This window comes from Thermobia domestica, chromosome 2, assembly GCF_964235325.1.
Source record: "Thermobia domestica chromosome 2, izTheDome1.hap1.1, whole genome shotgun sequence".
Lineage (NCBI taxonomy): Eukaryota > Metazoa > Arthropoda > Insecta > Zygentoma > Lepismatidae > Thermobia > Thermobia domestica.
In genome coordinates, this window is record NC_137455.1 from 326,697,551 (window position 1) to 326,725,457 (window position 27,907).

A 27,907-nucleotide genomic window follows, 5' to 3' on the forward strand; every position below is an offset into this window, starting at 1 on the left:
TTATTTCTCAAAATTTTAAAGCTAGGAATGGCTTGCCTTGTATCTCGTCAGTCAGTGTTGGTCGTGGTGACTCTGCCTACCCAAGAACTTCCACCTTGGAACCGGATGTCCCCTCATTTCTGTCAAAAGGATGTCAATTGTCTAGCATTAACGGTAATAATAATAATGGTCACTGTTTAAAATCTTTACGATTGTCAGACTTGAAATGTATTGGAAATCTCTCCACTTGATTTCTTGCAACAATTAGAGCAGAATTTCAAATTATTGAACCTTGATCCCGAATATCAAGTGTTGGTTGCCATGAGAGCCACGAAAGACTCTGCAGCTTGTTGGATCTCGCAGGTCTCAGATCAGATTCATTCATATCATGAGTTCAAACGTCTTTTCTTGTCGCAGTATTTAAATCCAAAAGTTTGTAGGGCTCAGTGGAGATATTTGTTGTCCACTAAGTACAACCCCAGTCATGAACGCTCTGCGATGCTCAGAGACAGAAAGGATTTGCCACGTTGACTTAAGAATAAATGTGGTACTCTGGAAGTAATGTGTCAATTAGATAAAATTGACACATTACCTCCAGAGTACCAATTTACCTTAAGTCAAGTGGAAATCACTTCTGTCTCTGAGCTCGCAGAGCGTTTGATGGGGTTGGAGGTGCCTGATAATTCTAAGCTATTAAACAGCCCTTTAGTGTCCTTAGAGTCATTTAGTTTTAAGCTAAAGCAGGCAATGATAATGATCCTCCTGGTAAAAGTAAGAAACGAAATGTGCATTTTAGTGTTAATCTTGCCACCACTATGATTAATGAAAATAATAATGAACAAGGTAGTTCTGGCATGAATTCTAGTTCTGAAAATTAGGTAACTACTAAAGAGAAATGGGCTCAAGTGGGATATGCCAACGTCAAAGGCTACCTAGGTAATAGTCCTCCTGTTAATAACAATAGTAACAACAATAATGCTAACTTTAGGCGTAATAACAGAAGAATGTTTGGCTTTGGTAATCGCAATAATAATAACAGTAGTAATAATTTTAACAATAGACAGAGTAGTAATAATTTTAATAACAGACAGAATAATCGTAACATTAGAAGAGTAAACGTTAGAAATAGAAATTCTAGTAGAAATGCTAATAATCAGTCAGGAAATTCTTGTGAACAGGCTGAACCTATCTCATCTTGTTGTAATTGTACTCATTGTCCTAACTTTAGAAATCATCATGAAAATATTGGTGTAAATTCACAAACTGCCTCTGAGCCTTATGTTCAATGTAATTCAGCTTTAAATTAACAGGGCAGACTCCTGATTGGTCGCCTGGAGCTCGCCAAAATTGTAGTCAGCGGCCAGAAACTATGTTATCTAACACAATCAATGGTACATGGTTTACTCAGTCTCCTCTTCAAGTTTTCTTCATCTTAAATGAAAATTCACATGACAATGTTAGTGAAAATAGTGCTTTTATAAAGTCACCCTATTTGTCAGGCCAAATAGTCGGTTTATCTTTATCTTGCATAATCGATAGTGGGTGTGAAGCTAACCTGTTGAGTTATGATAAGTGGAAAAGAATAGTAGAAGTGTTGCCTACTGCCAAACTAGTTCCAGCCAAGCATGTAAATCTACAAGCTTTCGTGGGTGATAACAAACACCGAGTTAAAGGTCAAAAGACTTTGTATCTAGAATTCTCTGGTAATGTTATCGAAGTTTCTTTCTTCATTGTGGAAGATATGAAGTCAGACGTCCTCCTGGGAACTCCTTTCCTGAATAAGTACAATTGTGTGGTGGACTTTTCTAACCGTATTCTCACCTTCAAAGATCTCGATGGTAAACCAGCGAAGTTGAATTTGAACTCCTTATGGATAAGTTCAGTGGAACCTGAACCTTTGATGCAAGAAGTGAACCAAGGGGATGATTATTTAGTGCCAGTGGGTGAAATTCGAGATACCATCTTGTCTAGAACTGATTTAACTGAGGATGTTAAGTCCAGATTAGCAGATTTACTAATTCGTTACAGGGATCTATTCGCTGAGCGACCTAGACCAGTGAAGATAAAGCCTTTAAAGATCGAGCTTACTGATAACGAACCAGTAGTGTGTAAGCCGAATCCAATAGCCTATTCAATGCGAGAACCGTTCCGGAAACTCTTGCAGAAGTGGCTTGAATGGGGAGTGATCGAAGAAAGATTGTCACTGTATTTAAATCCCGTGCATTGTGTCTACAAGGCAGACAAGCAGTCCATTAGGCCCACGCTGAATTTGAGACACTTGAATAGGAAGGTAATAACAGCTAATGTGCGCGTGGAGCCCATACAAGATACTTTGGCTCGCCTCAAAGGCTCTGTTGTGTTCTCCTCGTTCGACTGTAAGGATGGACATTACTGTCTACCCCTGGAAGAAGAATCCTATGAGAAGACAGCTTTCTTATTTGAAGGAAGACAATACTGTTTTCGTTATCTGGTGATGGGACTGAAATCCGCCACGAGTTTGTTCCAGTTTGTCATGAACAGCATCTTCAACCTGTCCACGAAACATTTTGTCTCCTGCTATTTAGATCACCTACTTTGTTTTTCACCCTCCATAGATCAGCACTTCGAGCATCTGGAATTTATCTTGTACACTTTAAACAAGTTGAATTTCTCTCTAAATTTTCGTAAATGTAGATTTTTGTTTCCGGAACTGTTATTTCTAGGACACATTATATCTGGCCAAGAAGTTAAAGTTAACTCTAAGCTAAACGAAACTATCAAAAATTTTCCCGTGCCAAGGACTCGTAAGCAATTACGTCAATTTTTGGGTATAGCCAATTGGCGTCGTAAATTCATTAACAACTACGCCGAGTTAACTGAAGATTTGGTACATCTCCTACGTAAGGAAGTGAAATTTCAATTTGGTCCGAAGCAATTGGAAGCTTTTGAGTTACTAAAGCAAGAGTTAATTTCTCCTCCTGCCTTAGCATTGCCTGACTTGAGTAAAACTTTTCACATCTTTTCAGATTCATCTGCCGTAGTCATTGGCGGATATATTGGTCAATACGAAGGTGACGAATTTAGAGTAATTTCTTATGCCAGTAGACGTATTAAACCTACTGAAATGTCGTTGTCTATTTTTCAGACAGAGTTGTTAGCTGTAGATTTCTCTGTGAGAGATTTGCAGATTATATTCTTGGTAGAGAAGCTGTTGTCCATACAGACAACAAAGCCATAACACATTTAAAAACTATATGTAACCCAGACTCTAGAACTACTAGATTGTTATTAAAGCTTCAGGACTATAATTTGCAATTTGAACATCTGTCCTCTGGTGGGAATTATATCGCTGACGTTATTTCACGTAATCCACCTGATGAGGATGAGTCTTGTAACACTATGTATATGGTGAATGTTGTACTCCGAAATTTAACACAGTCTTCTTTCTTGCAGCTAATGTCAAAAGAACAGCAAAACGATACTTTTGTCAGTAAATGTTTGACTAAATTGGAAGAAGGTAACTCAAATTATTGTAAACATTTAAACTTAGTATATGTTAAGCAAGCTAATGTCTGGAAATTAATTATTCCTAAGAGTCTAGTGCATGTAGTAATTGATGAAATTCACAAGGAAGCCCATTTTGGTTCCAGGAAATGTTACTTACATTGTAAAAAGCTTTTTATTGGCCTAATATGAAGCGTGACATTGCTAAATTTGTAAATGATTGTGAAATTTGTGCAACAACTAAACCATGTTCTCAGGCCTAGGTACATCAAATTTGTCATGTAGAAGCAGACCACCCACATTGTAAATTAAGTGTAGACCTCATAGGGCGTTTACCAAAAAGTAACTCTTATTCATATATATTATCTATTTTAGATGTCTATAGCAAATTTCTGGTACTGTATCCAGTGAGGAACGTTAATGCTTAAGAAATTATTTCAATTTTTGACAAAAGGTATTTTTACCATTATCCAATTCCCCAGGAACTCATCACCGATAGGGGTGCACAATTCGTTTGTCGTTTATGGCGTCGTTTTTGTCCCAGGAATGGCATTCAGCATTTGTTATTAAGTCCTTACAATCCTAAATCCAACCCTGTGGAAAGGTATCATTCTGAAGTTTTTCGCCTATTACGAGTATTTATAAATAAGGATCATACTCAATGGAGTCAAAAATTGTCAGAGGTTCAATCATTGTTAAATAACTCTGTGTCTCTTACTACTGGATACGCTCAGAGCTTTTTCTTAATTTCTCAGATCTAGATAACTTTAAGAAAGAATTAGATTGGCCTTCAGAGTTTGGCGAAGTAGATCTTAAGTTTAGACATCAATCGGTATTGTTAAATACTAGAAAGAGTCTTAAGAAAAATAATTCTAAGGTTAAAACCAAAGGTATTGAGATCAAAATTGGTGATCTTGGTTTGTAAAGAATCACAAACACAGCTCCATGGTAGATAAGTCCATTAGCAATTTTTTCTTGAAGTATTTAGATCCATTTTTGGTGACAGGTGTAGAGAATAATGCAGTAAGTTTGGTAAATTTAAATAATGAATGGATTGGCACTCATAATCTGGATAATGTCAAATTGTTTGATTGCTCTCTGGAAAAACGCCAGGAACTCTTAGTAAATACGTACTTATAAAAAAACTGTCTATTCAAAGTTTTTTTCTTCATCCAGGGCGAGGTTGTTACGCCCCTATATAATCTTACTAGAATTGTAAACACTAGTATGATTTACAAGATACAACTTGTAATAAAATTGTAGCTAGCAACCCTGTAAAGAACATCACGCTCGCGGTAGCGCGCAGGGAATTCTGGGAACCTAACAGAAAGATGGCTGACTATGAAGACGTAGTGGTGCAGGATCATCAACTTATTTTAGCAAATCTCAGTTTGTAGTGCTCATCTGCGTTTGTCTAGTGAGTTTAAGATTCTTTATGCTACACAGAACATTTCACGACATTTAGTTATTGTGGACAATGTAAATCGAGGTAGTAATAAGTGGTGCTGGGGGCATATCTTTTTCTTTTACTCCACAACGGGAATCCGCATTGTGTGAAATTTGTTGCATCATTGTATTGTGGTTCTATAGAAACTTATACAAGCATTAGGTGTGCTATTCTTGCTGTGAACTATTCATCATGTCATTTGGAGTGCATAAATTTCATCCATTTTGTCCATTTACTGTCCCCGTTATTGAATTTCATATCTAACACGAGTACTATTAACACGGCATGATGTTTCTTTCAATGATAAGAAGGTAATCTGTCCTTTTGTATTATAAATAAAGTTATTTATCATATCTAACAATAATACTCTAGGTAATTAAATGTGCACCCGAGTAGTCGTGGTTTCGAAATAAAGAATACTCAAGCTAGCTTATTCAAATGTGTATCAAAACTATGGAAGTTGATCAGTACAATTAACTGTTTTGTTATTTTATTTGTGTGCCATTTGTACATTTGATTATCCAATCAGTATGTTTTAATATTCTTGCTATACCGTATAAATATGTTTTGGTGGATAGACGCACAAGGTTAATAGTCATGTGAGCTTTACTTTATTTTTATTTTATTTTGAATGCGAGTAAATAACATTATCTCACTTCTATGCACGCAATTGTTATTGAGCGCTTCATATGTGAAGGTATATAATTAAATAAATGTTACAACTCCTATAATCCCAGTCTTTATCTCTAAAGAAGCCAAACCTCATGAGTGTATCTTTGATAATTAAGGATTTAGTTTGTTCTCAGGTAAGAAGATCACGATACAAGAAAAGGGCTGCTTTCTGTGCACTCGTAGAGTGTATAGGCAGCAGTCTCGCCCAAGTTAGATTGGTTCGTCGTTGCATTTTAGTTAGTTTATTCTCAAGTTTTCTTTTCGTGCAGGTTTATCCTGTTTTCACTTTCATGTCCTGTGTTCTTAGTAGTTCACAGGTGGCGACCCCTTTTATATAATTATTAACTCGGTGCTCCAGCACTGGGCGTTAAACTTGGCTGTGGCTTTCCAGGGATTAGGGCCCTCTGGGGCGCTACAACTGCACCGGAAATTGCTGCACTAGTGAAATCACACCGTGTCAAGTATCTCATTACCTTTCAATTATAATTGTATCTCAATATGTAGGTTTTGTTGCTTTCGTATTTTTCTGGTATTTAAATATGCAGTTCACATTAGTTTCGTATCGTACCGGTACCTCTTTCCTTTAAATTGACTTTTAAACAACTCGGCACCGGTTAAAATGTTTAGAAGTCTTATTTTTTGTTATTCTTAACAATATGAATAAAAATAAGAATATGCATATCAGAACAAAACTAAAATATTTTAAAATATTTTCCATTATTAGATTATATTTATCTTTTTCGCTTATTTTCGCGAACCCCATGAAACCGTCTCGCGACCCCCAGGAAATATCATCCGTTTTCCCACTCAAAAGTATCGATAATTTTATAAGAAAATAATTAGACCATGATAATTTAAATGAAATTCATCATAATTTTCCCATGACCCACACTTTTCCATTTTTTATCATAAAGGTCAGATCCATCACTATTGTAACAGAGCGGTGCTTGAGCGATTGACCGTAGAAATTCTAACTCCGATTAGTTAGAATTTGAAAATGAAATGAAATCTTTGAATTTTACGTTCCACGGTTATGCCAGTTAGGCTAAAGAAGACGTGATGCGTAATGAATGAAGAAAGTGGGAGGAAACAGGAGAACCCCGAAAAAACCCACGCACACGGTGTTTGTCCAGCACAAAGTTCACGTGGGGGGCTGGGATCAAACCCGAGACCTAGTTAGAATTTGACAACCTGGTTTTATTACAAGTATAAAATCTTTAGTCCTTAGAAAGGGAGGACGTGGTTCATGTGTCAGAATTGATGACGATGTGTTTTGGTGGGCCAGTGGTTCATGGTGGGTGGTGGGTCGGAACGGGTCATAGTGGGTAGTGGGTCAGAGTGGGCAAAGGTGGGTGTTGGATTATGGGTAAGAATGGGTCACGGTGGGTGGTGGGTCAAGTTTTCATTTACACATACAATCTCTGATCAAATCTGTAAAACCAAACCAAACAAAGAGCAATATTGATTCACAAAACGTTCAATATCTTAGCTATTCAATACAAACTATTGCATGATTACCGAAAAACTCTAGCGTATTCACAAACCATCTTTTGTCATATTTTACCGAAATACGTCGTCACTTTTTCTGACAACCTGATACTTTAGATGTAGTTAATACGCAAAGTTAATTGATCTCATCACTTATTCACTTATTCTCTTATGCTCATCACAACCTTTAGGGTACTTCCCGTAGATATAGAAAGGTGAAATGTACTATCCAGGCTTGGTGTAGCGTGCAAGTAAACAAATGAAAAGCAACAGAATAATATTTCACTCCCCCAGACCGCCTAAAGTGGTGTGTTTTGATTATTCAACAAAAAGACTTGAAATCCAATCAGAAATTTCATAAAATATAAAATATGTAATCATGTCTCAACTTGGCAACAACAAAATAATAATAATAATAATAATAATAATAATAATAATAATAATAATAATAATAATAATAATAATAATAATAATGATAATGATAAAAATAACAGAATTGCAAAATAAGTTATGTAAATAATATCTTCCAATTAAGAAAAATGATTGAAACGACACAGGGCCGTAACTTTTAGAGGCAGGGGACCATTGCCCCCAGGGAAACTCCCCGCCGTTCGAGGAGATCTCATTTTAAGCCAAAATTGTCTTACTCCATATAGGATACGAAAATGAAATTATAAGTGAATTATCAACCAGGTTCAATACATTACATGAATAGAACAGCACACAAAAGGTAAATAATATAATAATGAGTCGTGGGCCCATTTCAGTAAAAAATGTCTACTATTAGGGGCAATAGAAAAATTATACGTGTATGTTCGTATAATATTATCAGATTTTTCAATATTGTCCCCTTAATTAATTTGTCGTGCTTGGAACGGGTCCAGATGCGTAACTAACGACCCAGCAGACCTTGGTGTGCGGGAGATTCCAAGAATTTCAGATATCCTCTGATCTTATTGGCCGATACAGATTGGACATCAAGAGTCATGACCTACATATAGCGGAAATTAAGGCAACTGCTTTCGGCTCTCGTGGCCAATCGTTCTAGGGCAGCATTCTAGTAATGAAAATAGTTTTTGACGTGGATTCAAACATTGCCCTAATGATTTTAAATTTCCCTAACACTTTTTTCAATAAAATAAGCTTGCAGTTTTACCATACGAATCCATAGTCATAATAATAATAATAATAATAATAATAATAATAATAATAATAATAATAATAATAATAATAATAAGTGGTAGTAGTAGTAGAAGGAACGGGTAAGAAGCATCGCAGGTAAGGTTATGTTATCTTGCTAAAATTTCTCTGTACATTTTACATGACCAACTTCAAACAGCTGGCTAGGGTAGCGCGCGAATACTGTAACTCTTGGAATCGGCGTAAATGCTGCCTTCTCTTCTTCTTCACAAATTAGAAGGTACGATGAGGAAGAATAGTAGTAATGTAAATCGGCAGCAGTTAAAAACAATGAGGTAGCCTCAACTTGAAGAACGTTTCGTGATATTTTCCTCATTGACGAAGGTCTATATAACTTGCTTTTGATTTAAAGAAGGAAATCTCGGGTAAGTCATTGTGACACTCATAAGGAGAATTGGAGCAGGTCTCTCAATGGAGGCAATAATTTACAAGCTTATTTTCAGCAGTTGTTCTAGATTTTATATTTTAGCTACTTTCAAGCATTTCCTGGTAAATGCGTAGTCACTATTTTATTTCTCTAAACATACAGTATATAAAGAAATAACACATTACATACATCAATATTGAGATTAATATATAGTGTTTGGAGAACACGACCCGAACCATAGAGATTCATCTTAGAATTGAGAACTGTTTCGTTAGTCACCTCCTTTACAATTTTACCTCCATAAACACCTGGATCAGGTCTACCAACTGTTGTCAGTGCCGAGAAAAGTTAAGTGTAAGTTGGGTTGCAGCTCTGTAGGCGTTCTCACAACTGCAAATGACCTGGGCCCCAAGTAATGGAATTAGAGCGCTTAGGGGGGAGATACTTTTGTGGCTGGGTGTACTAGTAATATAAGATTCAGTTATTTACAGTTTTAACCGAAACATTCTGGCCACCTTCTTGTCTTTGACAAATTCTGTACTTGTATGCATTAACAGAACTGAATCAAACGAGCGCAATTGTTGTTGTTACGTCTTTATTTCATTTCCAACATACTAAGTTTTTCGACTCATAGATGTGGAAAAACAATCTTTGAAAGTGAGATGCGTGACAAGAAATTTTTGAACAAGATTGTACATTTTTATACTAGCAAAAACACATAAAAATGTCGTAATGTGTGGAAAGGTGAAGAAATATAAAGAACAGTTATTAAACTTCATGGACTCCAAATGAAGAGGAGTCACACCAAGATGAAATGCGTTTTAAGACTTCTTATTTATAACTTTAATTTTTGAAAGCGGCATAAATCTCTTCAACTTCAGACTGCCAATCATGCTCCATTGACGTTCAGAACATTCTTGAAGACATTACCGGAATCAATAATTACGTGTTTCCCCACTAGGAAGTAGCGGTCGGAAAGAGGGATTGCCGCCGTCGACGTTGGCGGGCCGCCGGGGGCAGCCGGTTCAAAGTTGCCGACCTTTTTCCGAGGCGCCAAGCGGTCGAAAATCGTAAAGTATAATGCCCTTTGCTGCCGACTGTTGCCGACCGTCAGAATCGCAAAACAGTAGGAGAGGCCTCTTTTCGACCCGTCGCGGTCGAGAATTGCGCAGAAAGACGCCGGTGTCCGGCGCCGGCAATCCAACCACGGCATCTGGTCGGCGTGGATAAATTGTCTGGCGATAGGCGGCAGGATCCTGATGAGGTTACGAACTTCCATTTGAAATGATCTGAATATCCATACGAATACCCTCTTTGAGGCCATGCACATTTTGAGTCTGTAAGCATAGACTTGTAACTTGAAATCTACACGACAAGCAGTTCCAAAACAGAAATAAGGATTCGAACAGTTTCATTAAAAGTAAAAAAACATTAAGTATGTTTCTCTTTAGAACTAGACATCTTTGCAACATTTGTAATTGAACACTCTTCTAGAAAACAATAAAAGTGAGGTATTGAAAGTGTTTCATTTATTTTATTTCTTCAATACGTTTATGCCTTAGTTAAATTTTCATACTTGGTTATATCCCCATCACGAAGTCGCAGTCGGCAAGAGAGGTTGCCGCCGTCGACAGTGGCACGCCGCCGGTACCCGTCCGTGGCGCCACGACGATCTACTTTTTCAAAGTTGCCGATCTTTTCCCGACGTGGCAACCGGTCGAAAATCGTAAAAGAAATGCCCTTTGTCGATTCTTTGCCGACTGTTGCCGACCGTCAGTCGGCTAAACAGTTGTAAAGGCCTCTTTCCGACCCTCTACCAACCCCTTATGCTCGCGTTTTTTCGACAGCGGCGAGGGCGAATTTACTGAGCCTTTACGCAAGGTTACTAGAGAACAGGTTGACTAGAAATACTTCGGTTTTCGTTGGAATCGATTCGAGGGAATCGGTGAAGATCGTGAAACGTCACCCGTAGACCAAACGCTTTGAAGACACTTGAGAACTCTATGATCATCCTACAGTTTTAAATGCACTAAATAGAATTAGAATGATTATTTTAAGCAATAATCCTGGCGTACTGAAAATTAACAAAAATACAAATACTGTCCAAAATTAAGAATTTATTTTAAGCAAATTTCTTTTAAAATTTGGTGTTGTATGTACTGGTGAAATGTTGAAGACAATGACCGAAGACAATGACCGTTTGACAAAGATGTTCTTAAAGTCAAATGTGCTACATTGAGACACAATCAGCAATGGAAGAAGATGGATTGGGGTATATAGCAGGTTGGCTTGCAATAATAATAATAATAATAATAATAATAATAATAATAATAATAATAATAATAATAATAATAATAATAATAATAATAATCATAGGTATTCTGCCTTTATTGGCAGCTCACTTGCCGCAGCTGAGAAGCTTCCATGCTCCACGGTCCTCCGCTAACTTCTTCGTCTTCGCGTATGATCTTTCTGTTTCTATATCATCCATTAATTGTAGCCTCCTTCGCCCCCTCCCTCTCTTTCCCGACACTATACCCTCTAGGACGTCAGTAATGATACAGTCTCTTCTTAGGCAATGTCCCAACCAGTTTCTCTTCCTCTTCCTAATAACATCTAAAAGTGTTCTTTTCTCACCCACCATTTCTATCACTCTCTCATTCCTTTTGCGCTCGACCCAACTAATTTTTTCCATTCTTCTCCACACCCACATTTCGAAGGCTTCCAGTCGATTTTCATCACCTGTACGTAATGTCCACGTTTCCGCCCCATACAGTACAACACTCCACACGAAGCATTTTATGAGTCTTTTTCTCATTCAAGGTCCCACAAAACAGACTTTTCTTCCTCCTAAAGGCTTTTTTGGACATTCATATCCTTACTTTTATTTCACGTTCACACTTCATGTTATTACTAAGAATACTACCCAGATATCGAAAACTATTCACTTGTTCTATTTTCTCCCCTCCTACTTTTATATTTGACACAGACCCCTTCGTTCCAATCACCATGGCTTTTGTCTTTCTAACATTTATTTTCATACCATATTCTTCAAGGGCCTTTCTCATTTTTTCTAACATTTTATTGATTTTCTTTTCAGATTCTGCAACAAGCGCCATATCGTCTGCAAATCTTATGCATCTAATCATTCTACCTCCTACCGAAATGCCATCATCATCATGTAAACTCTTTTTCACTATCTCTTCTAGATAGACATTAAATAGTGTTGGCGAAAGGCAGCACCCTTGTCGAACTCTCCTACCTCTTCTGAACCCGAACTGCTCCTCCACAACTTCTTTATTTTATTCTTTCATATAACCTTCTCTTCAGTATTCAGAGCAGAATTTTAGCTGCATGAGATATGAGACTAATAGTTCTATAATCCTCACATCTCTTTGGGTTCGATTTCTTAGCCATCGGTATCATGATCGTTTTAAGAAAGTCTTTTGACCATTCTCCTGTTTCATATATTTCGTTGCATAGTCGGAACAATTCTTTCCTTCCCTTGTCTCCTATATTTTTAATGAATTCGATTGGTATCTTATCTATTCCGGTTGGCTTCCCGTTCCTAACCTCGGATATAGCCTTTTCAAACTCATCCCTAACAAGTAAACCTTACGTTTGGGTGAATCGAGTTGCTGACTGAGACACATATGAGAAAGTAGTACTAAATGTGGTCAGTATTTCAGTGAAGTTGTAGGTGCGAAGCTCCAGGGGTTTAGGAGATACAGCTACCAGAACATCATATGGAAGTACAGAATAGTCTTTATACAGTTGGAGGTAAAAGCCCTGTAAGACCTCTTGTAACGACAAAAGGTGAATAACAAATATATGGATACATATTAGGACTAGGGGGAAGTCATATAGTAAGGGTATACCTGACGGCGGCCATCTTGAAATCCGCCATTTTGAATTAAGGTTATGTTTTTAAAATAGGAATAGGGTCATGTGATACATGATTTAAGATGCAAATTTAATCAGAAGAACAATGGTGACGTTAATTTTGATTTAAGCGCAATTGGTAAAAAGTTACAGGGGAATCAAATATTGTTGCAGCATATGTATTAGTCCTTCACCCCACTTTGTAAATTTTGTGTTAATGATAATAATTAAATAAAAAGCAGGTGGATAAATATTAGGCCTATGGTAAGAGTTGCCTTGATGGCGGCCATGTTCAAATTCGGCATTTTGAAACAGACAAAAGTTTTAAACAAAACGCATAACAGTGACACCTTATTAATAGCAAATTTTACCATAAATCCAACGGTTGAGTTGATTTTGAGTTTATCGTCCCGTTCACCAGCGAGGCTATATGAGACGTGAACCTACTGATTAACGTGGAATCCGAACCACATGAGCTCCGGCCGGGAATCGAACCCGGGTCTCCCGCGCCAAAGGCGCGTACGCTAACTGCTTAGCCACGGAGGAGCTCTATAAATCCAACGGTATAACCATTTCTGCTTTATCATTAACCAGCACAAAATGAAATGGGAATATGGTAATGCAATAGATGACTTCGGGCTAGAAGTTAATCAGAAATACAATGGTGGCGTAACAAATGCTGGTTAATGATAAAGCAAAAATGGTTATACCGTTGGATTTATGGTAAAATTTGCTATTAATAAGGTGTCACTGTTATGCGTTTTGTTTAAAACTTTTGTTTGATTCAAAATGGCAGATTTAACATGGCCACCATCAAGGCAACTCTTACCATAGGCCTAATATTTATCCACCTGCTTTTTATTTAACTATTATCATTAACACAAAATTTACAAAGTGGGGTGAAGGACTAATACATGTGCTGCAACAATATTTGATTCCCCTGTAACTTTTTACCAATTGCGCGTAAATCAAAATTAACGTCACCATTGTTCTTCTGATTAAATTTGCATCTTAAATCATGTATCACATGACCCTATTCCTATTTTAAAAACATAACCTTAATTCAAAATGGCGGATATCAAGATGGCCGCCGTCAGATGTACCCTTACTATATGACTTCCCCCTAGTCCTAATATGTATCCATATATTTGTTATTCACCTTTTGTCGTTACAAGAGGTCTTACAGGGCTTTTACCTCCAACTGTATAAAGACTATTCTGTACTTCCATATGATGTTCTGGTAGCTGTATCTCCTAAACCCCTGGAGCTTCGCACCTACAACTTCACTGAAATACTGGCCACATTTAGTACTACTTGCTCATATGTGTCTCAGTCAGCAACTCGATTCACACAAACGTAAGGTTTACTTGTAAAAATACTAAATCCTTTATCATCCTCGCCTACTTCATTTTCTACTTCAACATTTAGGCTACACGGTCTATCCCTACTCTCATATAAGTCTTCAATGTATTCTCTCCACCTTCCAATGACCTCATATAATAATAATAAAGAAAATGCAAAAAATCCATTTATGTAATCAGAACAATAAAAATGTTCTCGTTTGTCACTCTTCACCATCATCGATACAAAGCAGTGGTGTAGCCACGGGGAGCATCGGGGCCAGACCCCCACAAATGATTTCCTGTACATATAATTAATAATCAGTAAATTATTTACCGATCCTTACCGATGGAAAAATAGTATGGTATCTCTTCTTTGTAAGGAATAACCAAATGCAGAGCTTGCTGCCACATTTGCTACAATCGATTGATCTAGTGCTCCTATGCGGATCATGTCCAATATGAAGCATGATAATATTTTATATAAGGCCTATTTTAAAATAATTGTCAATCTATGCTAATACGAGATTTTGCATGATGTTTTTAGTGAAGAATAATAAATAAATATTTTTGTCAGGAAATCTTAAATAAATTAAGCGAAATTTTAAAGAAATTCCCTCTTATGTAGATAGGTTCTATGTAAAGGGGCTTAAATTTAATAGTTATGCAAAAAGGCATAACATTTGGTCCGGAGTTGTAGTTTTTCGTTAATCATAATAAAGACGACTTGGTAGGTAATATTTATGGAGAAAAAGCAAAAACCAAAGCTTTAAAAAAGTGTTTTTAGTTTTCCGGACGGAATCGAAAATTTCCGGTTTTTTCAAGCCTCAAAATCATTAACTGTAACACTTTTTCTTCTTGGCTTTGTAAATTGTAGCTGCCTTTTCTCCCCAAACAATATGACGGGCTCCTCCTAGATAAGCCTGTTGGCTATATCCCTGATTCAAAGCTTGTCTCATGGCCATCTCACACAGCCCACTGAAGAGTGCTTTCGTGTGTAAAAGATATGCAAGAACAGTTTTCATTTTACCACGGAAGAACAGTGCGTAGGGGAAAAGTATTTGTGGGAGTAATACTAATGTGAATTCTGAAATAGTAACTACATTTGTGCGAATGAGAACATATGCCAGAATTAAGTTTTTGAATAGTTTGACAAAACAGAAAAGTGTTAAGGTTTCTGTAAAAAGAGAAGGAAGCTCTCAGGACAAACAGGAGAAGCAGCTCAGGAAACTTGTCCAGTGAGGTAAGGTTTCTAATAATAGAATATTATCGTAAAACACAATTATTATTATAAATTCTGTTCTCGATCATTATTCAATGTAGTAAATTACAGACACTTAAGTTTATTCTGCCTGCAAGCAAAAAAAGGAATTTACTATGTAACGTTAATTCAGTATAGGACTTCTCACGCGAAGACACTGTTCCTTCTTCTTAAGTGTGAAAAAAACAGACGACAAAGTTTTTGCGCGCTTAACGGGTCTATAAGTGACGTCATTCCGGGACAGCCTATGACCGTGCAGCATGGTTAAGAGGCAACTTGTTTTCTAGTAATCTTGTCCTTTACGGCTGTTTGCCGACTGCTCGGCAAGGCCTCTTTTCTACGACGGCGCCGGCTCATTTAATGCATTTGTAAGACATTCCCAGATACTTTCCTTCTTTATGGCACTTAAATCGTACTGAAAATTGAAGAAATTTACTGCGTATGTACCGAGTGCAACATTACTGGTGGGAATGCGCCATCATTTTCATTGCAATGCTACGCAGCTTTTCTGCTGTTTACCGACTGCAAGGAAAGGCTACATTCCAGCGGCGGCGACGACGCATTTTATGTGCCTTTCCGGCTGTTTGCCCACTGCTCGAAAGGACCTCTTTTCGATGTCGGCTTCCCGATCTACCACAGGCGGCATTCCGCCTCTTGCTCCAGTCGAAAAGTGGCCCTTTGCCGATTGTAAATCAACCCTTCAGGAAGGCAAAAATTTCATCACCCTTTACAGTAGTCTTGCCTAACTCTTCCTCCATGCTATGATTTCTCGACAAGGAGCACCCTTGCGAGTTGTTGAAGTATAATACTTGCATTTGTGTGTGTGTTTGTGTGTCCCAGTATAAAATTTCTTCGTTTTTCCTTTAATGCAGCACTCTAAGCCTAAAAATTAAGTTGAATGGGATATGCAAGTATTATATACTTTCAGAACTAGCAATTCTGCCCTTGCCCAGAAATCATAGAACGGAGACAGACTTAGGGAAAACTACTGTAAAAGGTTGTGAAACCTTTCCCTTCCTGAATGGTTGATTTCCAGTCGGCAAAGGGGCACTTCTCGAAGGCGGCGAAAGGTCGGATGCCGCCTGTGGGAGAATCGGGAAGCTGACATCGAAAAGAGGTCCTTTCGGGCAGTCGGCAAACAGCTGGAACGGCGAATAAAATGCGCCGTCGCCGCCGCTAGAAAATAGCCTTTCCAAGCAGTCGGCATGCAGCAGAAAAGCTGCGTAGCAATACAATGAAAATCATGGCGCATTCCCACCAGTAATGTTGCACTCGGTACATACGCAGTAAATTTCTACAATTTTCAGTACGATTTAAGTGCCATATAGGAGAAAAGTATCTGGGAATGTCTTACAAATGCTTGAAAGAAACCTAAAAATAACAATTAAGCAGCTAATAAGGCCCGTTAAGAATAGGTCAATTAACACGTCTGTGGGCCTAATGTGAAAAACGTTTAACAGTCAGTACGTTTTCCCTCTGAAAGCACATTTTTCATTATCAGGACCACTAGGAACAACACTGTTCTATGCATTCAAAATTTGCTCGTTGCAAACGCTTTCTTCGAAAAAAAGCCGCAGCAATCCGTCGAAATACGGACTTTTCAGGCTGTCGTTTTCCCATCAACTATTTGAAAAACAATTTTAAACGTTAATGATTTTCTAAAGTTTTTTAAAGTGCAAGGGTCTGACTCCCCCTAGAAAATGAGATTTAAATAAAAATGAATGAAGTAAAAATTATGAATAAACATATTGTAATAAAAGGAATGTGGTGACGGAGAGATTCAAACTGGGCCTACCAATCACCGCGCTGACGTTTTTCCCCTCGAGTACGGATTTCTGCTTGGATATAGCGTTTTTTGATTCTATTATAGGGGTGCATCCTGTATACCGCCTCACGTTATTAAGTATTTTTGCCATAATGAAACATTGCTGTTCACATTCTCACTCTATTATTCAACAACTATTCACAAAAAACACAATCAAGTTATCACCTCTAGCAGTACGCTAGAGTTCCTAATCTAAAAATTATCCAAACTAACCTAACATATATTTAGGGAATTACTGCTGTATCGCATGAAATCGAATCGGAATTTGAAAATCGAAAAAAAATGTACCCAAACTTATTCCAATCGGTTATATTTGGTTGGATTAGACTAAGTTACGTTCGATTACGTTACATTAGGTTAGGGGCATAAAAACTACAGTACAAACAACACAAACCAACCTGTGCTAGTCAGGGGCGGACCCAGGACGGAATTCTGGGGGATTGTAATACTACTAATAAGAGCTGCTTTTAAGATCTCCAAATTCTGGGAAGGGTTCCCCTTGCTATTTTAAGTTACGAGATATTCAATATTTTATTCTAATTTAAGTTATTTACTAACGACAGAATATCATATAAATAATAATAATAATATTTATTTGGAATATAATATTCAGACTGTGAAACGATTGTAATCGAAAAATGAAATTAAATTAAATCTTTGAGTTTTACGTCCCACATATATGCTAGTGAGGCTAAAGGAGACAGTGATCATGAGTAATGAATGAAATGGTGAATGCAAAAAGTGGGAGGAAACGGGAGAACCCAGTAGAATCCTACGCACATGGTGATTGCCCACCACAAAGTTTATTGGCGTGGGCTGGGATCGAACCCAGGACTTCAAGCACTAGAGGTGAACGCTCTACCACTGAGCCACCGCGGCCCCTACTATTATAATCGAGTTCTTGATATACCTTAGCGGGTCCGTGAAGATAAGCAGAAAGGTTACAAATATTATCGAAATTAATAAACAGGTTTCGCTAGGTAGTAGCATTTAAATCACTTTCTTTGAAGTCCCCCCAAATTTTACATGCCAGGGACGCCAGTGCGCGGAAACATGCTATAACCAAATCTTTTTCATACGTAGCAACAATTAACATATGTAAACAACATAAAATTCATAACAATTTGAAAGGTACGTATATGCATAATATTAAATTAATTCAACACATGTATATAGCTCTTCCACTTCATACTCAGACCACGATTCTGCAGGTTTCACATGGAATACTATTAACTGGTAAATATTTAGTTTATTTGTCGTCTTCTCCACCATGGGTACTTACACATCATGTCTTCGTCATATTTGCTTAACCAGCAACTTGGTACAGTTGCCAATGAATGAACAATTTTATCACACGAAAACTCTTTTCCCACTTGTAAAATCACCTTCACTTGACTATAAGAATCAACAAACTTTGTTTGAAGCGGTCCGCCCATACGGCATCACCATGTAACAAATGAAGAACGTGAACCGAACATACAGGCAGTGCGACTAGACGACGATTTCTCCAATCAGGCTTCACATTGGCAAAGGCGGCTCAGCGCCTCTCCGAGCATCTTTGACGAGGTCGGTCTGTCCGCTGTTTGCCGACCTTCTTTCGGCTAATTTACTTGTCGGCACGCCGTCAGTGTTAAGGCGTCTTTCCGACAACATTTGTCGCGGTCGGCCTGTCCGCTCTTTCCCGTCTTCCAAAATGTTTGTCAATGTTCCTCTCGTACTTGTAATTCCATTTTAAATATTTACTTCTCATATACCCTTTACGTGCAGTCCCTTTACTACATTTCTTTACAAAAATTTACCTTTTAGGTTCGGCATGCCGTCAGCGTTTCGACGTCTTTACAACCATCATTTGGCACGGTCGTTCCGTCCGCTGTATGCCCACTTTCTGCCGATTCCGATTTCACAAGACATATTTAATTGAATTAGTGTCGTCCACCCACAAGATAACCCTTCTTACAGTTTCAATTTTTACTTCATCAGTAAAGAAGATGAAGGCTCTATTCATTTTCCAAAATTCGACTCGTTACCTCTGGCACGCGATACTGAAACTTTCGCCGACGTCGTGCCGACATTGTTTTTCAAACTAAATACCGGCAGTGCCTTTTGGCAGTCGTCGCCCGACTGTTTCGAGAAAGCTTTATACGAGGGAAATATAAGCCCTAATTCGTATTTTAAAGCAACATATTACTTTCTAACTTTCTTTGTATTCTTTTGGGGAACGACTCTGTTTTTGATCGTCGCGGTCGAAAATCGCACGGATAGACGCCGGTGCCTGGCGTCGTCAATCCGACCATGGCATCTGGTCGGCATGGATAAATTGGCGCCAGGATCCTCATGGGGATGGTAGGTTGTAATTCTAAGCAATAGTATTTTCTAACTTTTTGACGCATGGGAACAATTTATCGCTAATGTTACAGTAACTTTTGTTTGCCACTTGCATTGTTTTCTACAGCGAGTCTTGAAGTATATACATTCATGTCCAAAATGATTGTCGCATATCTACAACTGTCTTCTTGTATGAATATAATTTGTTAATGAAAAGATTCTAACCAGTGATTACCTTGAAAACTGCAAATTCGCCAGTTCTCTGAACCATATTATTTAGGAACTCTAGCTTCTTGAGAGCTGTCATCCATACCAAATAACTACTTTCAGTATTTAGATGTAGCAAAATGTTTAATGGAATGCTATAGTAAAGATTCTTCCGAATTGTTGTTGACGCCAACTCAAATGCATCATCAACCAAGATTGCCTTATTCAAATTCACTTCTTTGCTCATATTATTCACAGCAATAAATGTTTTAGTTAAAAGTTCCCAGTGCGATTCTTCGTATTGGACTCTAATAAAAGCTGCAAAACAAATAAAGTTTGCATTTCATTTGGTGATAACATTTTAGAAATTAATAATAATGCTGCGCTCTTTTTCATAAGCTAAACTAAAGTTATTATTATCCTTACAAAAGTAATTTTCTTCTATTTTGGGTACTATTTTGAATGACCTCATATTGCTACTTACTTTACCAACAGAAATGATTTCAAAGATATACTTTATGTTCAGATTTCAAAGATACACTTTATGTTACCCAATGTTTCTTTCAGGCTTTGCTTGGAGGCAGTGGCGTATTTACGATTTTGTTTCGGGGAGGGCTTTGCTAACTTTCGGGGAAGCTTTGCCTGAAAATGTGAAAATTCTGCAATATATTTCATATACTTTACTATAGTAAGTAACATTTCGGGGGGGCTTAAGCCCGGAAGCCCCGCTAAATACGCCACTGCTTTGAGGGGTCTGGATTTCTGTTGCAGAAATCCAGACAAACTCCTTACGATAATTTGATAATTCATTACAGCACACATCATCCTTCATAACTAAAATCAACACTTAGAAATATAGATGGCAAATTGCACTAATCTCAATGTGACGACGAAAACAAATTGTTCTGTTCGACATAGTTATGTCAAGCAAGATGTAGTTTGAATAATGTTTCCAATAAAATAATTTAAGGGCTGAATGCAAGAACCAGGTAGGTCCATTTTCTTAGCAAATTTGAGATTTTCACTTGTTACATTTAAAAAAATCAGTCTATATTGTGTGCAAGAATCATGTGTGCAAGAATTCGATTATTATATTCAGTTATAATGTAAAAAGAGGTACCTACATTCAGTGTTCATCCTGAAATTAGAACTAGAATCACGTAGCTCCGGAAGAATTTTTAGAAGTGGACATACCTGGTTCATGCATCCAACAATTCAATTGCTAGCTGAATCTATTAATTTCCATGCATCTTCCTTTCTATATCTGTAAGTGTTCCTTTACAGACAGAAGTAAAAGACGGGAGGACTCACAAATGGAGAGGTGTAAGAATTATCAATTATAACAGTTTAAAATTATTATTCACATTATTTATTCCGAAATTTCTGTACTGAACGTTATTTTTGCATAGAGCAAACGTTGTGTTTGAAGTGGTCATTTTCTTTAGATATTATGTCATAGAAAATATAATTTATAGGTAGTCACTTTTGCTTACCTAAAAAATGTTTGACTTGAAGAAATAGACACTCAAAACTGAACCTCAGTACACATAAGGGGTACAACATGCACCTAGGTGTAGGAATTAAATGTTAGATTTTACCTAACGCTAGTAATGAGCGCAAGAGTCTTTGTTTTGCAGTTTTTGCAAGAGTCTTGCATGCAAGACCAAGACCAAGACCAGGAATCCCGGTGCAAGACCAAGACCAAGACCAAGACCATACCTGCAAGACCAAGACCAAGACCAAGACTCTCGCACAAGTGTCGACACTACTTGAATTTTTTATATAGAATGTAGAAAAGAAGGTGATGGATTTCTTGGCTTCAGTAAAATGCTGATTAGGTGAATGTGTTCTCAGTAGTTTATGCAATCCGTGTGATTCGATCTGCCCCTGTAGTATATAGCTACAGTATGTCGTTTTCTGAATTACTTGTTCGCGTGTTCTGTAGATATTGCACGTTTTCAAGCCACACAGGTGTCATCTTGTACCATGTGAGCTTTTTGGTGGACAAATACTATGTGCGTGGATTTTCACGCTGTTTTTCTGTTTCCTCCTACTTTCTTCATTCTACCATTTCAGTCATTTCTCATCATTACCGTCTCTCTTAGCCTTGATGCATAATCGTGGGACGTTAAACTAGATACTTAATTTCATTTCAAAATATATTAGTGGTGTTCTTCCAAATCTAAAGAGAAATGTAGTATTAAACATTGGTAATCCGTACACCGTAGGTGTCGACTACATGGGTATGGTCTTGGCTCCAAGACTCAAGCATCCGTTAGAAATTTTTAATGTGTGCTCACAAAATTAATATCGATATAACATTTTCATGACATTGACAAAAACTTAGTGCATATGACCGCAAGTTTGATTTCATGGACGGATACTTGTACATTGAATAATTGTTTATTAATATAACTTTTAGCCTCCTTAGGTATACCTAAATACGGCACATCGAGTATTGCGCGATATAATATTATACTACAACAATAAATCTATATTATAAAATTGAAAGTGCCTTTTTTGTTACTACTAATCTCTTGAACCACCCGACGGATCTCGATCAAATTTTTAACACAAACGAGGTTCAAGCCTGGAATGTTATGTCAGGTCACTTTGATGGAGCAACGTAGGAGAGGAGGAGGAGGGGGAGATGTACAAAAAATACTATAAATAAAAATAAAGGTGACTAAGTTTGTGACTTAATAACTCTTAAACCGATCTCAATCAAATTTTTAACATATACGAGGTTCGGTCCTGGAAAGTTTTTAAGAATTTGTTTCATTTTGATGGCAGAACGTAGGGAGGGGGTAACTTTTGAAACATCCGACCGATCTTGATCAAATGTTCAACATAGATGAAGTTCATGCCTGGAGCGATTTTTATAATTTTACTTTGATGGTGCAACGTAGGGGAGGGAGAGAAGGGAGATATATATGTAAAAAAACTAAAAATATAAGTGACTGTCTTTGTGACTTCATCACTCTTGATCTCAATCAAGTTTTCAACATAGATGAGGTTCGGACTTGTGGTGTTTTTTTTTTTTTTTTTTTTTTATCTAATCACTTTGACAGTAGAACTTAGGCGAGGGGAAGAAGATGGAAAATGTACAAAAATAAATAAAATCTAATAATTCTTGAACTACCCGACCGAACTTGGTCTCATTTTCAACATAGGATTGGACATGAGATGGTTTCCCCATATATATATATATATATATATATATATATATATATATATATATATAGGTTTGAGGGTCGCTGAGCTAAACAGTGACACTTCCGATGCTGTTTAAATTCAAATTCAGCCCTATAGCTTGGCGGAGGGAAAGGAAGAGATAAGAGTTTTTTGGGGGGCAACAGTGATGTGTGACTTGTGAACTGACATACTAGTGAACGCTGTTTTAGTGCCTCCGACAAGTTACCGTGTAATGTGAAAATATAATCATCTAAGTGGGTTTTGGTGAATGTTTTAAACACAGTAAGTACTGTAGATAATTGTTCTATATGTAAAACTGCGATAAATCATATATAAAATGCCTTATTCGTCAATATTCCTTGCTGTGTGTTAGACTGTAATGTAAACAAACAGTATTGCCAACCCACATTAATCTGCAAGTTGGGCACAGACTATTGCGTTCTGTTGGTTTCGATACATCGAATCACGATGAGTTCCTGCATCGAATGTAGTAATACTATTGTGAGACAAGAAACAGCTTCTAAGTTAGAGTGCTCGGACTGTTTGAAGTTATGTCATCTCAAATGTGCTAAATTAGAAGAGACGGATTTAGTATTCATGAAATCAGTGAAACAACCCTGGCGCTGCAAGTCGTGTGATAAGTCAAGAAGACGTAGCTTGCATTTAGAATCAGCTTCTTTACCAGAGACAGAATTTGCAACTCTTCCTGATGTGTTTAAGTTGTTACAAGAGCTAAAACAGGAAGTGTCAGATCTAAAGAGATCGAACATTGAAACTGAACGGAAACTTGGAAACTCGTTAGAACTGACACATAAAAAGTTAGATGAAAACGACGATTTAATCAGGAAACAGGGGGAAACAATACAAATTTGTTTAGCGACTGTAGAAAAATTAAAACAGGAAAATGTGACATTAAAGAAAAAAATCACGGACATTAAACTGCGAATTGATGAGGTATATCAATATAACAGACGAAATACATTAGAAATTTATGGCATTATCAAACAAATTAATGAAAATGTATTAGATATTGTAAAGTCTGTGGGGCGAGCATTAGATATGACTGTTACAGATGAAATGATCGATGCTTGCCACAGATTATGATTCATCTTGTGGCACTGGTGGTGTTATTATTGTAAAATGTGTAAGGCGTACAGATAAAAAGATGTTCATTAAACAAAGAAACGTAAAAAGAAATTTAAACACAGTATATTTGGGTTATACCTACAATCAGATGATTTATGTTAATCACTCTCTTACGTCATACAGTAGACGTATCTTTGGTCAAGCTAGAAAGAAGCAACGCGAAAATAACTATGCTTTCTTAAGGGTTGATTATTTAGGGAATATAAAACTGAGAAAGAAAAAGGATGGTACGTTCGTGTATGCTTTAAGAACACTCGAGGATGTTAACAACCTAGTTACAACCTAATGGATACTGTAAGGATTGCTAATTTAACCATTTACTATCAAAATGTTAGGAGTTTAAATACAAAGTGTCAAGAATTTCTTCTTCTTCTTTCTTTCTTCTTCACCATTATCGGAGTTATTAAAAAGCATCAGCTTACGCCATGTATGCTAAAAATGTGATTAATTTGAAATGTTTGTATTGTTTTTGTAACTAATCTTGCAAATGGCGGAAGCCGCCATTTGCATTTTTTTGGTCGACTTACTAGTCGTTTACCTGTAACATATAGTATTAAATGTATTTTAAGTATAAATTGTTCGTTAGTTAAGTTAAGGTATATAAAGAAACAATTAGTCAAATTCAGGTAATAATTATAATGTCTTAGTCTGGTATGAAAATGTCAAAATCGGGAAGGAGTTCCAGCGGGAATAAGAGGGCCAGTTACCCAGATGATCGGGGTGAAAATATTGGATAAAGTGAAATATAGATTAAATGAATGCGTGTAAAGTAATTGTAAATGTGTATTAATGTTTTCCTGTTTAAATGTGATGAGTGTAGATGATATATTATGAATATTTTTCACTTTAACCACTTCCTCTTCAGCAGCTCACTACCTGAGATGTTCACACTTTCACTATCACCGCGGAACTCTCCAGGAATTTCATTTAAATACATTAAGCAATAATTTTGATGTAATTATTATTACCGAAAGTTGTTTGCATAGTAACTTTTATAACAATGAATTATTTGGTGATAATTACAAGGTATATCGCTGCGATAGAAACGGAAATAAACGTTGTGGTGGGGTGTGGATTGCAATAAGGGATAAGTACGATTCCAAACCGATTGACTTAAAAAGCGAAACAGAATCTTTAGCTGTAAAAGTAGTTGTACATAGTGTATCATTGTACATTGTGACTATTTACTTTACACCTGCTTCTTCTATTGATAAGTATATGTCTTTTTATAACATGTTTGTGTCGCATCTGGATTTTCAATATCATAATATACTAGTTATTGGTGATTTTAATTTACCTTTAATTAGTGATTCCAAATATGACTTACAGACCGGGATTTTATGAACCTATATAATCCCTTCACCTTGAATGACATTAAGAATACAATAACAAAAAGCTTGATTTTGTTTTAACTAATATTTTAAATACTGTAGTAACTAGAGAATTAATGCCGACGGTATCTGAAGACAAGCAACGTCCTGCTCTAAGAATATTAATAAGAACAAAAAGTATTGTTAGTAGGGTCAAGAACGAAACTATTTATTATAACAATTTTCGAAGAGCAGACTTTCTTCAATTGTATAAAATGTTGCGTGATACGAATTGGTCTGCCTTGTATAATGCAGATTGTGTAGAACTAGCTATTAGCATATTTTATAATAAAATCAATGAGGTTCTTTTCTAGTACGGTTCCTAAAATACGCAAAACCACAAGTAGAAGATATCCATGTTGGTTTACTAAAGAAATCATTAAGATGCTAAAATTAAAAGATTACCATCGGAAACATTGCGATAGCGGAAGAATATAAGGAATTGTTTAGGCAAACAAGGAAAAAAAAGTAAAAACTATGATTAGTAAAGCATACTCAAATTATTTCCGAGAAATAGAAAGTAATATTTTTACAGAAAGTGAAGTATGTATAAAGTCAAACAACATAAGATTTTGTAAAATAATATAAAATCTGATCCAAAATCTTTCTGGAACTTCTTAAATAATAAAAAAGTAAACCGTAATGTAATGAACTATTCAATGAAGTTTCAAGATGTTCCCCTTGAAACTACAAGTGATATAGCGGAAGGATTTGCTAGATATTTTCAATCTGTATACACAGATAGCGCTGTACAACATACACATCACGAAAATATTCTACCTTTGTCACCGAACTCGTTATCATTATGCTTAATTACTGATGTTGAGTATAAAAGTGCTATAAGAAAACTGAAACTAAAACGCTCATGTGGTCCAGATGGAATACCTCCATATTTACTAAAAGCATGTTCAAAAATCTTAATAAGACCGCTATGTACAATCTTTAATCTTATAATAAGGACTCAAGTATTTCCTGAAGACTGGAAAATAACACGAATTTGCCCAATATTTAAGTCGGGTAATACGTGCAATATTGAAAATTACAGGCCAGTTGCGGTAATTTGTGCTCCGGCTAAGGGTTTGGAAAATATCATTTATAACAGAATTTTTAATCATGTAAAATGCTTTATAGATGTCAATCAACATGTATTTTAACATGTATTTACGACTACAAATGTAATTAATTTCGTTCAAAATATTCAGAGCTCATTTGCAAATAAAACTAGTACACACACGATTTACTTGGATTTTAGTAAAGCCTTTGGCAAAATAAATCATAACATACTTTTAAATAAATTATCAATATGGATTAACTCAAGTTTTTTTTAATTTAATTAAATCATACTTATTTAGAAGGAAATATTTTGTTCAATACAAACAATCGAAATCGTTAGAATACGTAGCTACCTCGGGAGTACCGCAAGGATGAAATCTGGGTCCATTATTTTTTCTATTGTATATTAATGACTTACAGTTCTCAATAAAACAATCCAAATAACTTATGTATGCACACGATGTAAAATTATATAAAGGAGTAAGGTGTATTACAGATACAATAGAACTGCAAGAAGATCTTGATTTAGTATATAAATGGAGTGTAGAAAATAAGCTTAACCTTAATATTAAAAAATGTGCATTTATGATAATGTCAAGAGCGAAAGAGCGTATTAATTGTTATTCATATACTCTTAATGGTGAAAACATGGAAGAAATTACCACATGTAAAGATTTAGGAGTAAAACTTACACGTAATTTATCATTTGATAACCATACCACTGAAGTGGTTCTTTATATCTATAGACAGCTTGGTTTCATTATACGGAACACCAGAAATTTAAATGATGTTGTAGCTATTTCTGTGGTGTATAATAGCTTGGTTCGTACCAAAATAGAACATGCATGCGTTGTTTGGGCTCGATATTATAAATCTCTTCAGGAGAAAATATTCAAAAGAAATTCCTAAGGTATTTCTATTTTAAAACAATGGGAGCTTCCACTATATGAAACAAAATTTCGTATAAAACCCTTCCAGATAAATTTAACTATGTTAGTTTGAGTAACAGACGTTAGTTTTTTCAACAATTATTTCTCTATAAAATTATGAATTCTTATGTTGGCAATAGTAATTTCTTACAAGAAATTGGACTCAATGCTAGACCAGGCTATCTACGTAAGCGACATCTGTTGACTGTAGATGTTCCAAGAACTGAAATATATAAAGGCTCACCATTATTTAGAATGTGCAGTAGGTTTAATAGCATATCAGTATTAAACAAAGATCTAGATTTAGCATTACTTCTGTTACTGTATAAAAAGAAGTTGAAAAATATATTGTATTAGAACGTAAATACATGTATTTGCATATACCTGTGTAAAGCAATTATTTGACTTTTAATGGTTTCTTTACTTGTAATACTCTTCACGTTTAACGGTTTATACTCTTACGATAGTTATTATTGCCGTTGTCAGATATCTACAGGAATTTTGTCAGCATCGTTATATTTACTATTATGTATAATATTATATTATATGAACTATCTATATTATGTACATTCTGTAATTGGAGATTCTATTCTCCGTTGAAGGACAATAAATAAATAAATAAATAAATAAATAAATATAAAAATGATCGAAAATGACGAATATTAGTGTCGAATCCATAGTTTTTGAGGTCGCTGAGTTGAATACTGACCTTCCGATACCGTTTACGATCAAATTCAG

The 27,907-nt window shown here is 36.3% G+C and overlaps 1 protein-coding gene across 1 annotated transcript in view; it reads right to left on the bottom strand.

Annotated features, from left to right (window-relative positions):
• Nucleotides 1-15,201: 15,201 nt before the first annotated feature.
• LOC145679516 (aminopeptidase N-like) overlaps nt 15,202-27,907 on the bottom strand; it is a 64,708-nt gene continuing 52,002 nt past the window's right edge. The window contains exons 8-9 of the mRNA XM_081750095.1: nt 19,505-19,794; nt 15,202-15,210 (exon numbers count right to left, since the gene is read on the bottom strand). Coding sequence (XP_081606221.1) covers nt 15,202-15,210; nt 19,505-19,794 — 299 coding nt within the window. The remainder of the gene's footprint in view (nt 15,211-19,504; nt 19,795-27,907) is intronic.